We start from the raw sequence: 15,819 nt of genomic DNA, 5'->3' as shown, positions 1-15,819 counted from the left end.
ACCTAAATAGACATTTCTCCAAAGAAGACATACAGATGGCCAACAGGCACATGAAAAGGTGCTCAACATCGCTAAAATTAGAGAAATGCAAATCAAAACTACAATGAGGTATCACCTCACACCAGTCAGAATGGCCATCATCAAAAAGTCTACAGATAAAAAATGCTGGAGAGAGCGTGGCAAAAAGGGAACCCTCCTACACTGTTGGTGGGAATGTAAATTAGTACAGCCACTATGGAAAAGAGTATGGAAGTTCCTTAAAAAACTAAAAATAGAATTATCATATAATCCAGCAATCCTACTCCTGGGCATATATCCAGAAAAAACAAAAACCCTAATATGGAAAGATACATGCACCCCAATGTTCATAGCAGCACTATTTATAATAGCCAAGACATGGAAGCAATCTAAGTGTCCATCAACAGATGAATGGATAAAGATGTATATATATACAATGGAATACTAGTCATAAGAAAGAATGAAATATTGTCATTTGCAGCAACATGGATGGACCTAGAGATTATCATACTAAGTGAAGTAAGTCAGAAAGAGAAAGACAAATATTATATGTTATCACTTATACATGGAATCTAAAAAACAGCATAAGCAAACATATTTACAAAACAGAAACAGACTCACAGACATAGAAAACAAACTTATAGTTACCAAAGGGAAAAGGTGGGAGAGGGATAAATTAGGAAGATGGGATGAACAGATACACATTACTATATACAAAATAGATAAACAACAAGGATTTACTGTATAGCACAGGGGACTATATTCATTATCTTGTAATAACCTATAATGGAAAAGAATCTGAAAAATAATATATATATACATGTATGCATATACATATATATATGTAACTGAATCATTTTGCTGTACACCTGAAACTAAGACAGTATTGTAAATCAACTATACTTCAATTTAAAAAAAGGGCAAAAACTGACAGCTCAACAGAAACAATGAAAACAAGAAGGTCATTAAATACCTTCAAAGTACTGAAAGAAAACGCCAATCTAGAATTCTATACACTGAGAAAATATCTTTAAGAAATCAAGCCAAAACAAAGACATTTTCAGACAAACACTAACTGAGAACATGTATCCCCAATAGAAAGGCACTAAAGGAAATACAGAAGGATATTATTAAGGAAAAACATTAAATCCTAGATGGGAGCTTACAGATATAAAAAGGGAAAAGAGCAAGAAAAAATCTAATGAATACTGACTGCAAAGAACAATTATAATTATGTTTTCTGTAATTATTAAAAATAGAAAGAGCATAACAGCATAGCATGAAAGTCAGGAGTGTGTAAAAGAAGTTAAAATCTTCTGCCATTTTACAGAAAAAGGTAAAAGTACTATTTTATACTGGACACTGACAAGTCAAAATGCATGGTGGGGCTTCCCTGGTGGTGCAGTGGTGGACAGTCCGCCTGCCGATGCAGGGGACACGGGTTCGTGCCCTGGTCCGGGAATCCCACATGCCGTGGAGCGGCTGGGCCCGTGAGCCATGGCCGCTGAGCCTGAGCGTCCGGAGCCTGTGCTCCGCAGCGGCAGAGGCCACAACAGTGAGAGGCCCGCGTACCGCAAAAAAAAAAAAAAACATGGTGTATGGTAATCCACCCCCCCCTTATCTATGGGGGATATGTTCCAAGACCCCCAGCAGATGCCTGAAACCATGGATACTACTGAACCCTGAGTATAATATGATTTTCCTATACATATATATCTGTGATCAAGTTTAATTTATAAATTAGGCACAGGGCTTCCCTGGTGGCGCAGCGGTTGAGAATCCGCTTGCTGATTCAGGGGACACAGGTTCGATCCCTGGTCCAGGAAAATCCCACGTGCCACGGAGCAACTAAGCCCATGCACCACAACTAACTGAACCTGTACTCTAGAGCCCGCGAGCCACAACTACTGAGCCCGTGTGCTGCACACCTAGAGCCCGTGCACCACAAGAGAAACTACTGCAATGAGAAGCCTGCACACCGCAACGAAGAGTAGCCCTCACTCGCCGCAACTAGGAAAGCCCGCATGCAGCAACGAAGACCCAAAGCAGCCAAAAATAAATAAATAAATTTGTTTAAAAAAATTAGGCACAATAAAAGTTAACAATAATAACTAATAATGAAGTAGAACAATTATAACAATATACTGTAATAAAAGTTATGTGAATGTGGTCTCTCCCTCTCAAAATATCTTATTGTACTGTACTCACCCTTCTTAAGATAATGTGAGATTAAAATGCCTGCATGATGAGATGAATTGAGATGAATGACGTAGGAATTGTGTTGTTGTGTTACACTACTATTGACCTTCTGACAATACATCAGAAGATGGATCTTCCGCTTGGGGTGATCCTGGATCTTCAAGCCATGATGATGCTGATGATTGGATGTCAGGAGAATATGATGTCTATGGTTGGGAATCCCAGGTGGGACACTGCAGGAGGGTGTGAGATTTCATCATACCATTCAACACAGCACACAATTTTAAACTTATGAATTATTTCTGAAATTTTCCATTTAATATTTTCGGACTGCAGTTGACTGTGGGTAGCCAAAACCATGGAAAGCAAAACCATGGGTAAGGGGGGACTACTGTAATCTCTAGGGTAATGTTTAAAATGAATAACTCACCAGGACAAAGATGAAATATTTAAATATACTCAATTAGTGCAAAATAGGCAAAAAGAGAGAAAAAAGAGAACACAAAAGGCAGGAGAAATAGAAAATGGTGGATTTAAAATCAAATATCAAAAAAAATCAAAAAAACAAAAAAAAAATCAAATATCCTAGTAATTACATTGCATATATATGGACTAAGTCTTTCAATTAGAAGACAAAGATCATGAAAACTGAGTTTAAAAAATAGAACTATATGCTACTTACAAGACACACATGAAATAAATATACAAATCTTAAAAAGCTGAAAACAAAATGGTCAGAAATTTTATACTACACACACACTCATGAAAGCTGGTGTAGCTATATTAGAATAAAACAAAGTAGATTTTGATATTAAAAAAAGCATTACTAGAAATAAAGGCATGCATTTCATAATGGTAAAAGTTTCAATTCACCAGAAAGATAGTGTATTCTAAATTTGTCCACACCTAATAAAACAGCCTCCAAACTTATACAGCAAATACTGACAGAACTACAAGGAGAAATACACAAATCCACAATCATCAGTGGGAGAGTTTAACATTCTACTCTTAGTAACTGATGGAAGAAACATACAAAAATGCAATAAGGATATAGAATATTTGAACTACACAATTAAGAAATTTTATTTAATTGATATATTTATGTAGAACACAATATCAAACAACTGCCAAATATGAGCTCTTCTAAGTACACAGGAATGTTTACAAAAATGACCATAAGCTCAGCCCTAAAGAAAGTAGGGCTTAAAACTGTCAGAGGAATGAAATAATACAAAGTATGTTGTCTGACTATAGAGGAGTCAAGTTATAAACCAATATAAAACTTCACTACGAAAATCCCCATATGATTAGAAATTAATCATCATCCTTCTAAATGACCCATGGGTCAAAGGGGAAACCATGATGGAACTTAGAACTCAGCATAGCATAGGAGGTTTTAGCTCATACAACAAGGTAAGAGACATAAAAGCCTTAAGGACTGAAAAGGAGACATTAAACTGTTATCATTCAACAATAATATAATTGCAAACATGAAAAATTTTTTAAAAATAAAACTACAGATTCATTATTAGAATTAAAAAGTGATTTATCAAGGTTGCTGGATGTAAGATCAATATACTAGAATTAATTGCATGTCTATATACTAGCAAAAAGAGTTAGAAAATGTAATTTCTAAAAGATATATCATTGACAATAACATCAAAATAAATAAATAAATACCTAGCAACACACTACATGAGTCATAGGCAAGACATCTACACAGAAAACTACAAAACAGCATTGAGGGAAACTAAAGAAAGCCTAAATAAGTGAAGAGAGATACTATGCACATGGACTAGAAGATTCAGTATTACACAGATGTCAGTTCCCCAAATTGATCTATAGATTCAAGGCAATTATCAATCAAATCCTAGTTGTTTAGGTATATGTTTGCATGTGTTTAACTTGACAAACTCCTCAACTTAGCAAATAGCTAGGAATAACCTTGAAGGAGGAAGAGAAGAAGAAAGAACAGGAAGAAGAGAAAGCAGGGGAGACAAGCAAGAGATCAACAATTACAACAAGGTAGAAAGACTTGCACTGAAGGATATAAAATTTTATTATTAATGTACATTAATTCAGACAGTGTAGTATTGTGAAAAGGAAAAATACACAAATAGAACTAAATAAAGAATCCACAGACAGAGCCATCCTCAAATAGACACTTGATTTATGAAAAAAATGGTACTACAGAGCAGTAATAAAAGGACGATATTGGGCTTCCTTGGTGGCGCAGTGGTTGAGAGTCTGCCTGCCGATGCAGGGGACGCAGGTTTGTGCCCCGGTCCGGGAGGATCCCACATGCCGCGGAGCGGCTGGGCCCGTGAGCCATGGCCGCTGAGCCTGCACGTCCAGAGCCTGTGCTCCACAACGGGAGAGGCCACAACAGTGCGAGGCCTGCGTACCGCAAAAATAAATAAATAAATAAATTAAAGGACGATATTTTCAGTAAATGATGTTGAGTCGACTATCCATAAGAGGAAAAAAAAATTGTCCCTTACCTCACACCATACAGGAAAATTAGTCCCAGCTACATCTAAATGTAAAATGTAAAAAACAAATATTCTATAAGATAATGAATAATATTGTCATAATTTTGGAGTAGGGAAAGATTTTCCTAGGATATAAAAAGCACTTTATATAATGAAAAAGATTGCTAATTTGATTACATTAAAAATAAGGAGCTCAGTTAATCAAAAGTCATCATTAAAAGAGAGAAAAAATAAGAAAAGATATTTGTAACATATGTAACTGACAAAGATTATATAAAGAGGATATACAAATGGCCAATAAATATATGAAAGTGTTCAACTTCATTAGTAATCAGGGAACCACAAACTATAAGCACAATAAGGTACTTCTACAAATCCTCAAATATGACTACAGTTTTGAAAACAAATAAAATTAAGTATTGCTCAAAATGTGAAATATAGACAAAAAGAACTCTCATACACTACTAACGGTAGTACAAACTAGTACAACCATTACTAGTTTTGGAAAACTGTTTGCCATTATCCATTAAAACTGGATAGATTCATACCCTCTGATCCAATAATTCTACCCTAGGCATATATCTAGCAGACATGTGTTCATGTGTGTACCAAAAGATATGGGGAAGGATGTTCATGGCAGCATTATTTGTAAGAGCCAAAAAGTGTGAACAGCCCAAATATCAATTAATAGTAAAATGGATACATAAACTGTGGTACATACATTTGGTAAAATATTTATATATATATATATAGTAATAAAAATGAACAAAGTGCAGTTATGCTCAACCCACGGATAAATCACACACACACAGACACACTGGCACACACACACAAATAATGTGTGATTCCATTTATATAAAATTAAAAACTAGGCAAGAATGATATCTGATGTTAGAAGTCAGGCTATCAAAGAAATGGGAACAAACCGACCCTGGAACTGAAGATAACTGTACTTAAGACAATCAAGATGATGCTGGTCAGACCACCAATAAGCAATTTCAAAATGACTGTCAGAGCTGACTGTTCTGTTTCTGCATGTAGCCCCCTCCCTCCGTCTATAAAAGCTCTTGCCCACTGACTGTTGGCAGGGCGGGGTGGAGGGGGTGTGGGAGGGAGGGAGTCGGCCTTTGGACAGGAGTCCCCCCGCCAACCCCCTTGTGTGCCGGCATCCAAAATAAAGCAAACTTTCCTTTCCAAAAAATAAAAAGAAGGCAGGCTAGTGGTTACCTGTGGGACAGAAGGAGAAGGTAATCATGGTAGTAAACATGGTGGGAGGTGTTCCACATATACTTAAAATTTGTATTTTTTTACATGTCTATAATGCACCAATAAAATGGTTTAAAACATTTTAAATTATGTGGACATAAAATCAATATAATAAAAAGATAAATAAGAAGTCAATGAGGAGGAAGTTAGGACATAAAAGGACTGGTAGGCCTTCTTGTATTTTTAACTTGTATACAACTCAAGAATCCAACTCTCCTAATGTAGGGTTAGATATGTGGTAGACTAGATCAAAGTTTAACCTTGTAGTGCTATCTTAAGACATTCTCGATCTACTTTTGCCACAATCTCGGTCTTGGAAAATTGTATATTGTGCCACATTTTTGTCCTCTAATTCAGATGGAAGCTACACAATAACTTGTGTTCATCTTTGTTACCAAAGGCTAAATTATGTACTATTGGCACACTGTAGCAAGAAAATTGCTAAGTAATTTCTTTCTCCCCCACAGCAGAGCTTTATAGAACAATATAATGGCTATTTCATTCCCAAGAAACTTGTAATTTTTGCATCTTTAAGATTTGTATTTAATGACCAAAATAATTGGGGTAGTTTTTGTTGTTGATAAATACTAATAAACTCAAAAGAAGCAAACATTGTAGATTACCAAATCCTCACTATTTGATCATCATCTTCATATGAGCTGTAAATATTCCCATGTTATTACGTTTTAAAAGCAATAAATAAATTAAATACATATATGTACTGTTAAAATTATGGTGAATTACTAACAATTATTAAATCTAGGTGGCTATATATGTGTTCATAGTGTTACTCTTTAAACTTTTCTGTATTTGAAAAATGTCATAGTAAGGACGGGGGGTAACTTTGTATAATTATATACAATATGACCTCTATTGTATTTTAAAATGCTCATCAAAAAAACTGGAGGGAGGGGCTTCCCTGGTGGCGCAGTGGTTGAGAATCTGCCTGCCAATGCAGGGGAAACGGGTTCGAGCCCTGGTTTGGGAGGATCCCACATGCCGCGGAGCAACTAGGCCTGTGAGCCACAACTGCTGAGCCTGCGCGTCTGGAGCCTGCGCTCTGCAACAAGAGAGGCTGCAATAGTGAGAGGCCCACGCACCGCGATGAAGAGTGGCCCCCGCTTGCCACAACTAGAGAAAGCCCTCGCACAGAAACGAAGACCCAACACAGCAAAAATAAATTAATTAATTAATAAACTCCTACCCCCAAAATCTAAAAAAAAAAAAACTGGAGGGAAATATACCAAAATGTTAATAATGGTCATTTCTAGTTAGTATTTTTTCTTTCTTTCATATTTCTATGATTTTTCTAGAAGCAAATTTTCCTTTTATAAAAAATAAAATTTACTTTTTAAAAAGGAAATAAATCACTGGGAAGACATACAGTGCTGCTGGTCCCTAAGAAAGCATTTCATCTTTGAGCTTCCAAGTCCATAAAATTCTATCTCCACATAATTTTTTTATTGAGAATATTTAGGGTTTTAATGCCACCTAAATACCGAAGATACCCTTTAGTGCATATTTCATTGTCGAAAGCATTGCAGAAAATTTTCTAGTGCTCCAGCTAAAGTTTAATTACAGAACTGAATTGAACAGAACAATGTGGATTTTCAGTTAAGATGATCTAGGATCAAATTCAAGCTGTGCCCCTTTATTATCTGTGTGAACTTAGTGCTGTTACTTAAACTCTCTGTCCTATGCTTCATCTGTAACATTGCAATAAGAAAACTACCTCTCAAGATTTTTGTGAGAATTAACTGAGAAAAATGTCTATAAAACCCAATATGGCCCTTGGTCCATAAATTTTGTTCAACTAGGAGAAGGCTAACATATTAAATGAGATAATAAGCAGCTAGAATAACGTCAGACAGACAGCCAGTGCTGGATAAATAGTAATACATAGATCAGAATGATTAATTTTTTTCCATGATCCCTTGTTTCCTGCACAAAACACGATGGTCAACTAGCATGGTAGTTCCAAGAGAGCTGTTTCCCAGGGCCTTGGACAGAGGCTGGCAGGTAGAAGACAAATAATGACACACTGAAAGGATGGAAGTGTGTGGAGGTATGAGTTCAAGAATGGACTGGAGAGTGAATGAATGCCTTTAGACAGAGACATCTTGTTCAGATAAGCCAAGAGAAGATGAGAGCGTCTCTTCTGATCTCGGTAAGCATAGGCTGAGCTATTCTGAGGAGACAGGTTTGGCTGGCTCTTCCAAGAGGGTATGGTCATGGGGGTAAATGGAAGTGGCTGTCAGTTTGCCAGGCTTATCATATGCTCTGAACAGGCAAATCTCATCATGTGGTTTCTCCATCTAAAACCTGTGCATGGGGCTTCCCTGGTGGCGCAGTGGTTGAGAGTCCACCTGCCGATGCAGGGGACACGGGTTCGTGCCCCGTCTGGGAAGATCCCACATGCCGCGGAGCTGCTGGGCCCATGAGCCATGGCCGCTGAGCCTGCGCGTCCGGAGCCTGTGCTCCGCAATGGGAGAGGCCACAACAGTGAGAGGCCCGCGTTCCGCAAAAAAAAAAAAACAAAAAACAAAACCTGTGCATGGTTTCACTTTGCTGCTAGGATAAAATCCACACTCTTTCACGGGCCCTGTCAGACTTTCTGCTTCTCTCTGGCTTTTCTCCTCCTGTCCCTCCACTACCTGGCTGCATATGACTTTTTCCAGTTCCTAAATACGATCATGCTATCTTCGGCCTCCAAGTCTGAACCCATGCAGTTCCTTCTGCCTCAAACTCACATTTTAGCGGTTCATGATTCACTCCCCTTATGACTCTATCTATCGTGCATATATCTTTCAGGCATCAGCTTTCATGTCACACACTTGAGGACTTTCCTTGACAACTTAACCCTCCCCAAATTTGCCCACCATCAGGGTGAGTTCAAAGGCTCTTCCTGGGTGTTCCCACAGCTCTCTGTATTTTGCTCTACCTTAGTGCTTATTACACTGTCAGGTAGTTTCCTGGTCTTTCCCCCAGCTGGAATGTTCGCACCAATGTCTTAGCCTGTTTTTTTTATCACTGTATCGCCAGTGCTTAGGATAATGTCTGGCTAATAGTAGATGCCCCATAAATATTTGTTGAGGAAATGAATGAATTTCCATATCTAGACTGCATTAAGCTCCATGGGGTCTGGATTTGTGTCAGTTCTTCTAACATCAACACAAAGTATAGTGCCTGGCACTATACTTTCTCTTTCCTATAGTACTCTTCAAATATGTATCAAATGAATAAATTTCATTTGATACTAGTTACCCATTCATACATCACATAAACGCTTATTTCAGGGATCTATTGGGAAGGGATTGGTGTCAAATATTTCTGTCATTTCACCTTTTATTTTATTAGTGCTTCCAACTTCTTGCTTTTACACTCAAATTATCCACTCAGCAACGCTTAAACATTCTCCACTAGCAATGATATAAAACATCAATGATACCAATTTCCATTTTTTTAAATTTACCTACTATCTACCTTCATCATTTCAATTAATACTATTGTTACCACTAAGGCCAATATTATTTGTTCTGAGTTTAGAATAAGCCCACCAAGCACCATCAATACCTCTAACACTTGGCTTTAATCAGGAGCATAAAACAGACACTTGAATTATGTTAAATCCCCTCTGAACCACCTCAAATCACCTTTGGAAAGATGAGTGATGCCAAGAAAAAAGTATTTTCTCAGAATATCAGTATACAACTCCACAGTAACTTGAATAAAAGCTATGCCAAAATATCCATCTCTTCCATTTTCAGAAAAATATTATACAGTTAAGTGGGGGGAGAGGGTAGTCAGGGGCATCAGAAGCTCCATTAGCCATAGATTGCTTCTTTGATTTTATAACATATAAACATAAACTACATAAGGGTTAGTTAGTTTGGTTTTTGGTAAATATATGTCTTTACAATAAACTCAGTGTTTACTTGTTGGTGATTAATTATACCAGTATTCACCAGTGGTTGAGTCTTCATGTCTACCTAGGCTTTCAGGGTCATTTAATTTTTATTTAGTGCCTGAACTGGTAATGTTGAAAGCACTCCAAGCCTTCTCAACAGAGCAGAATTAGCCACTTGGGATTTTGCTGAATCTGAGCCAATCTGCAGCATCACTGACTGCGCACACCTTTGCAGCGATCAGCGTTAGCAGTGTTAAGACCAGAGGCCAGGTGTACAGCAAATGGGACTGGAACTTAACATGGTTTGCTATGATGTCATAAAAGCTTTTGAAATTAATTTTAATTAATTTATTTTTATACCACCTAGTTTCAAAAAGGATTTATGACAATGTCTAAAGGCACAGTAAATTTAATCTAGCAAGATTAAAAAATACAAGTAAGTGAGGCAAATGTGGCACAGAAGAAATAAAGATGGGGCATCACAGAGCTATCCTAATCTTACCTGTGTACTGTAAGCCCCTGTACTCGCTTATTGCCCCAGGAGGTTTTAAATTGGGCCAGTAATGGAACAGCATTTGCACAGCTGGAGGTTTCACCTGTGAAGGCCCATAGGCTATCACATACAAAAGATCCTAAAGGAGACAAGAAGCATATTTTCACTAGCATCATCAAATAAAAATAAAGGTAGCTCATTCAACATTACCAAAGCAGTGAAAATTCTAATGGAGGGATTGAGCTGGTTAATTTCCCTGGAATCTCATCATCCAGATGGGCTTTGCAGATTAAATTATAATATATTTTTTATTATTTTTATGGGTCCTGTAAATAAGCCCCCCAGTAGTGTTCAGATGTACACTATCTTTTAACAAATTCTTCTCTCCTCAGAATAACGTGAAAGAAAGATTTTAGAATAGCATAAAGCCAGTTTGCCAAATACTGCATTTTTAAAAACATTTCCCTAAAACATATTTCTTAATAATTCACATCTCCTATTTGAAAGAAGAAAGTTTCCCAAGCAACATTTCAAATCAAGTAAAACTGTCACATAATATAGTATCTGCTAAATTTCAAGAATAAGATATATCCAATTACATTTTCTGTCAAGCCACTTTGTTCTTCAAGTATCATTTCTGCTCTAAATGGTAAATAATTAACCAGTAAGGAAAGGATTATAAGTTCTACCATACCAAAATAATAAGACATCAATAAATTTGATCTAAACAATAGTTTTAATATGCAAACAATTTTTACTATATTATACAAATTGAACTTGTGACTATGAGTTTAATGTGGCCCCAAACTTACTTTCCAGACTTCTTGTTTATATTTCATGAGGCATTCCAATAATTGACAATGATATACTGTAAGGAAGAAAATATAATTTGAACGTGAAATGTAAATACCAGACAAAAGGTCCTTTAAAATAAACTATATTAGTCTAAATTATATTAGACTTTTCACTCTAGTCATTAAATTAGAAATTACTTATTTTCATATATTCATGCCTTTCAAAAATCATATAAGCCCTTGACTTTATCAAGCTTTATTCCAAGATCCTTGAGAAGTATTTTATTCATCTTAACAAAGGAAATATTTAGAAAACTCCCTAGTAATCATACTTTTATAACATAAACTTATATCAATGTAATCAAGAACTGCACGGGGAAAAAAATAGCCTAATAGGATCATAATAACAGCTTACATTTATTGAGCGTTCATTATGTGCCAGGTACTGAGCTAAGAGCTTTATGTATTATGTATCTCATAACCACCATGTTGCAGTTAAAAAAGTGAGGTTTAGTTTCCTACCTTGCCCAAGGTTGGACAGATAGCAAGTGACAGACTGATGGATTAGAATGGCAGTCTTTTATCACCAACTCCATCTTGTTGAGGAGTCCTTAAAAGCTATACAACAGCAATCTTCTTTGATTTGCCTATGTTTACTTGAGGAATAAAGATACTTTCACCTTAGTTAGATACCCGTTTTATACCTTCCCTAATCTATCTGCCAACCCTATCATGGCACTGAAGCAGGTCTCCCTTTAGTCACCGATGACCTCCATGTCGTTCAATTCTATGGACATTTATCAGTCTGCCTCCCACTTGACTTTCAGCAACATTTAGTACTGCTGACCACCCTCTTTCCTTGACTTCATGACTGACCCTCTCCTACTACCTGTGGCAGACACTGTTGTTGCTACTCAACTGCTAACAACAACCCTTTCTTCCTTGTTCAGCTCCCAGTACGCAGACTGCCAAGCAAGACAATTTCCCAGATTCTGTTGCAGCTAGGGATGGCCATGTGACTCAGTGCTGGCCAGCAAGACCTAAGAAAGAATCTGCTGAGGAGTTTCTGAGACTCATTCTTCCTCTTTGACAGAAGGAAAGAGGCACACCAGGAGACCTTTCTCTGATTACCCTGACTGATCCTATTTTTGATAGGATTTGATAGGATATATTTTTGAAACCTGTTTTTAGATGTAGTTTTGTAAGAATATAATAACCTCCACTGTGGCATATCTTGCAAACATGAGGAGAAGTTCAAGAGAAACACAAAGATGGTCTCTCAGGCCCCTGATACTGCGGAGCTGTCTCCAAGACTTCTTCTTCCACTGGGCCAGTATCTGTTGGAGTTCCTGAAGGCCTGGTCATAAGTCAAATCCACTTTTCATTCTGTGCTCTCTTGTAAGCAATGTCACACTCATATACAGCAATATATCAGAGATACTGCAGGTTCCATTCCAGATCATAGCAAGAAAGCAAATACTGCAATAACGTGAATCATACAATTTTTTTGGTTTCTCCATGTATATGACAGTTATGTTTGCACTATACAAACATTAAGTATATTAATGTATACTTTATATAAACATAAAGTATATATTAAGTAGTCTATTAAGTGTGCAATAGCAATATATCTTAAAAACCAGTGTACACACCTCAGTTTTAAAATATTTCATTGCTAAAAAATGCTAACCATTGTCTGACAATGCAGGGTTGCCACAAAACTTCAATTTGTAAAAAACACAATATCTGTGAAGCACAGTAGAGCAAAGTGCACTAAAAGGAGGTATGCCTGTACAACTTCAGGTACCCTCTATATGCAATTCAGTGAATAGCACTGGACACTTACATGAGGGCTCAAAGTTCATTACTTCTAGCCCAGAACTCAGTTCTGGGTTCATAATTACTATTCCTAATTACTTCCTAATTACTATTACCTCTTTTTTCTGAAGAAACCTGATTTTTTTGCATTTTTGTGTTTTGGATATGTATAACTATTACTGAGGTTATGTGTGATTTTTTTCCACAGTTTTATTAAGATATAATTGACATATGACATTGTATTAGTCTAAAGTATATTATTTTCTCTCAAATGTCTCAAAGACGCTTCTAACATAACATGTCCAAAGTAGACCTCATGATCTTCCCTTAGAAACCTGGTCTTTCTCTTCCAGTGTCTCTTTTTGCAGTGAATGGAACCACCATGCACCCAGTTCAGAAGCCAGAATGCAACCATATCCAATACCTCACCACACCCTATCAGTTTTACTTCCTAAATAGCTCTCAGATGTATCCACTTTTCTCGGCCTCAATCAACCCTGACTTTTACATGCCTACACAAATGCAATGGCCTCCTCATGGGTAAATCTGTATCCATTCCAGCTCCTTCTTAATCCATTCTCAACTGCAGCTCGGGTGACACACACACCACCACTCAAAGTCCTTCAGCACTTTTCCATTAGACTTGGGATAAATGCAGGACTCCCAGAGCCCACGACATCCTGCATGTTCTGGCCTGCAGAAGTCTACAGTCTCATCTCACACCAGGCAGCCCTCACTCTGAGCTCCAGCTACAATGACTTTTCAGTCCCACCTGCTTGCCAGGCTCCCTCCTGACATATGAGATTCCTCTGCCTGGAAACCTCCACTCCCTGATAGGCCTTGTTAATGCTACTCATCCATCAGTCCTCAGACAAAACGTTATATTCCCAGAAAAGTCCTCTCTGACCTCTTCAATAAAAGAAAAATCCCCTTTTATAGGGTCTCATCATAGCACAATGTACATCTTTCGAAGAACCTGTCACAATTGAAACTGGGCATTGGCTGTTACAATTATTTGATTAATGTCTTCTCCTTCCACCACACGATAAGCTTTATGAAGAGAGGAAAGGGGTCGGTTCTGTTTTACTAATTATGGTGTTCCCAGTGCCTGGCACATAGCAGATACTCAGTAACTGTTTGTGGAGTATATAAATGGTCCTCTAGACTTGGAATTTTCTGAAGCCATGACTGAGTTCTCAAGCACAGATGCTCCGGGGTACTTTCTCTTACACGGTGTCTGCTATTCTCCATATGTTTGCTACACGAACCTTGCTCAGAGGAATACACTGACTGCCCATGAACAGACCTAGAGAGCCCCTTTATTTAAACTGCTTCCCCTCCTCAAAAATATACAATGGAGAAAAGACAGTCTCTTCAATAAGTGGTGCTGGGAAAACTGGACAGTTACATGTAGAAGAATGAAATTAGAACACTCCCTAACACCATACACAAAAATAAACTCCAAATGGGTTAAAGACCTAAATGTAAGGCCAGACACTATAAAACTCGTAGAGGAAAACATAGGCAGAACACTCTTTGACATAAATCGCAGCAAGATCTTTTTTGACCCACCTCCTAGAGTAATGAAAATAAAAACAAAAATAAACTAATGGGACCTAATGAAACTTCAAAGCTTTTGCACAGCAAAGGAAACCACAAACAAGATGAAGAGACAACCCTCAGAATAGGAGAAAATATTTGCAAACAAAGCAACTGACAAAGGATTAATCTCCAAAATATACAAGCAGCTCATGCAGCTCAACATTAAAAAAACAAACAACCCAATCAAAAAATGGGCAGACGACCTACATAGACATTTCTCCAAAGAAGACATACAGATGGCCAACAAACACATGAAAAGATGCTCAACATCACTAATTATTAGAGAGTGCAAATCAAAACTACAATGAGGTATCACCTCACACAGGTCAGAATGGCCATCATCAAAAGATCTATAAACAATAAATGCTGGAGAGGGTGTGGAGAAAAGAGAACCCTCTTACACTGTTGGTGGGAATGTAAATTGGTACAGACACTATGGAGAAGAGTATGGAGGTTCCTTAAAAAACTAAAAATAGAACTACCATATGACCCAGCAATCCCACTACTGGGCATATACCCAGAGAAAACCATAATTCAAAAAGACACATGCACCCCGATGTTCATAGCAGCACTATTTACAATAGCCAGGTCATGGAAGCAATCTAAATGTCCATCAACAGAGGAACGTATAAAGAAGATGTGGCACATATATACAATGGAATATCACTCAGTCGTAAAAAGGAACAAAACTGGGTGACTTACAGAGACGTGGATGGACCAAGAGAGTGTCACACAGAGTGAAGTAAGTCAGAAAGAGAAAAACAAATATTGTATATTAATACATATATTGTATATTAATACAAATATTGTACATATATGTGGAATCTAGAAAAATGGTATAGATGATCTTAATTACCAAACAGAAATAGAGACACAGACATAGAGAACAAATGGATACCAATGGGGAAAGGGGTGGGGGTGGGAAGAATTGGGAGATTGGGATTGACTCATATACACTATTGATACTATGTATAAAATAGACAGCTGATGGGAACACACTGTATAGAACAGGGAACTTTACTTAATGCACTGTAGTGTTCTAAATGGAGGCGATACATGTATATGTATGGCTGACTCATTTTGTCGTGCAGTAGTAGAAACTAACACAACACTGCAAAGCAACTACACTCCAACGAAAATTTAAAAATAAATAAATAAATAAATTGCTTCCCCTCCCAGAACGCCCCATTTACCTTATCAATCAAAATTCTATCTGTATTTTAAGACCCA

The 15,819-nt window shown here is 37.3% G+C and overlaps 1 protein-coding gene across 13 annotated transcripts in view; it reads right to left on the bottom strand.

Moving 5' to 3' along the window:
• UNC79 (unc-79 homolog, NALCN channel complex subunit) overlaps positions 1–15,819 on the bottom strand; it is a 249,666-nt gene that overhangs the window by 174,689 nt on the left and 59,158 nt on the right. For 12 of the 13 annotated variants that reach the window (XM_030883497.2, XM_060295215.1, XM_060295222.1 and 9 more), the window contains 2 exons: positions 11,188–11,243; positions 10,385–10,514 (listed from right to left, as the gene is read on the bottom strand). The exons of the other annotated variant lie outside the window; for it this stretch is intronic. In XM_030883497.2, coding sequence (XP_030739357.2) covers positions 10,385–10,514; positions 11,188–11,243 — 186 coding nt within the window. The remainder of the gene's footprint in view (positions 1–10,384; positions 10,515–11,187; positions 11,244–15,819) is intronic. 13 annotated transcript variants of the gene reach the window in all.

This window comes from Globicephala melas, chromosome 2 (genome assembly GCF_963455315.2).
Source record: "Globicephala melas chromosome 2, mGloMel1.2, whole genome shotgun sequence".
In the NCBI taxonomy this organism is placed as follows: domain Eukaryota; kingdom Metazoa; phylum Chordata; class Mammalia; order Artiodactyla; family Delphinidae; genus Globicephala; species Globicephala melas.
Note: the sequence above shows the minus strand (reverse complement) of the source record. Positions and strands in the feature narration are given on the sequence as shown.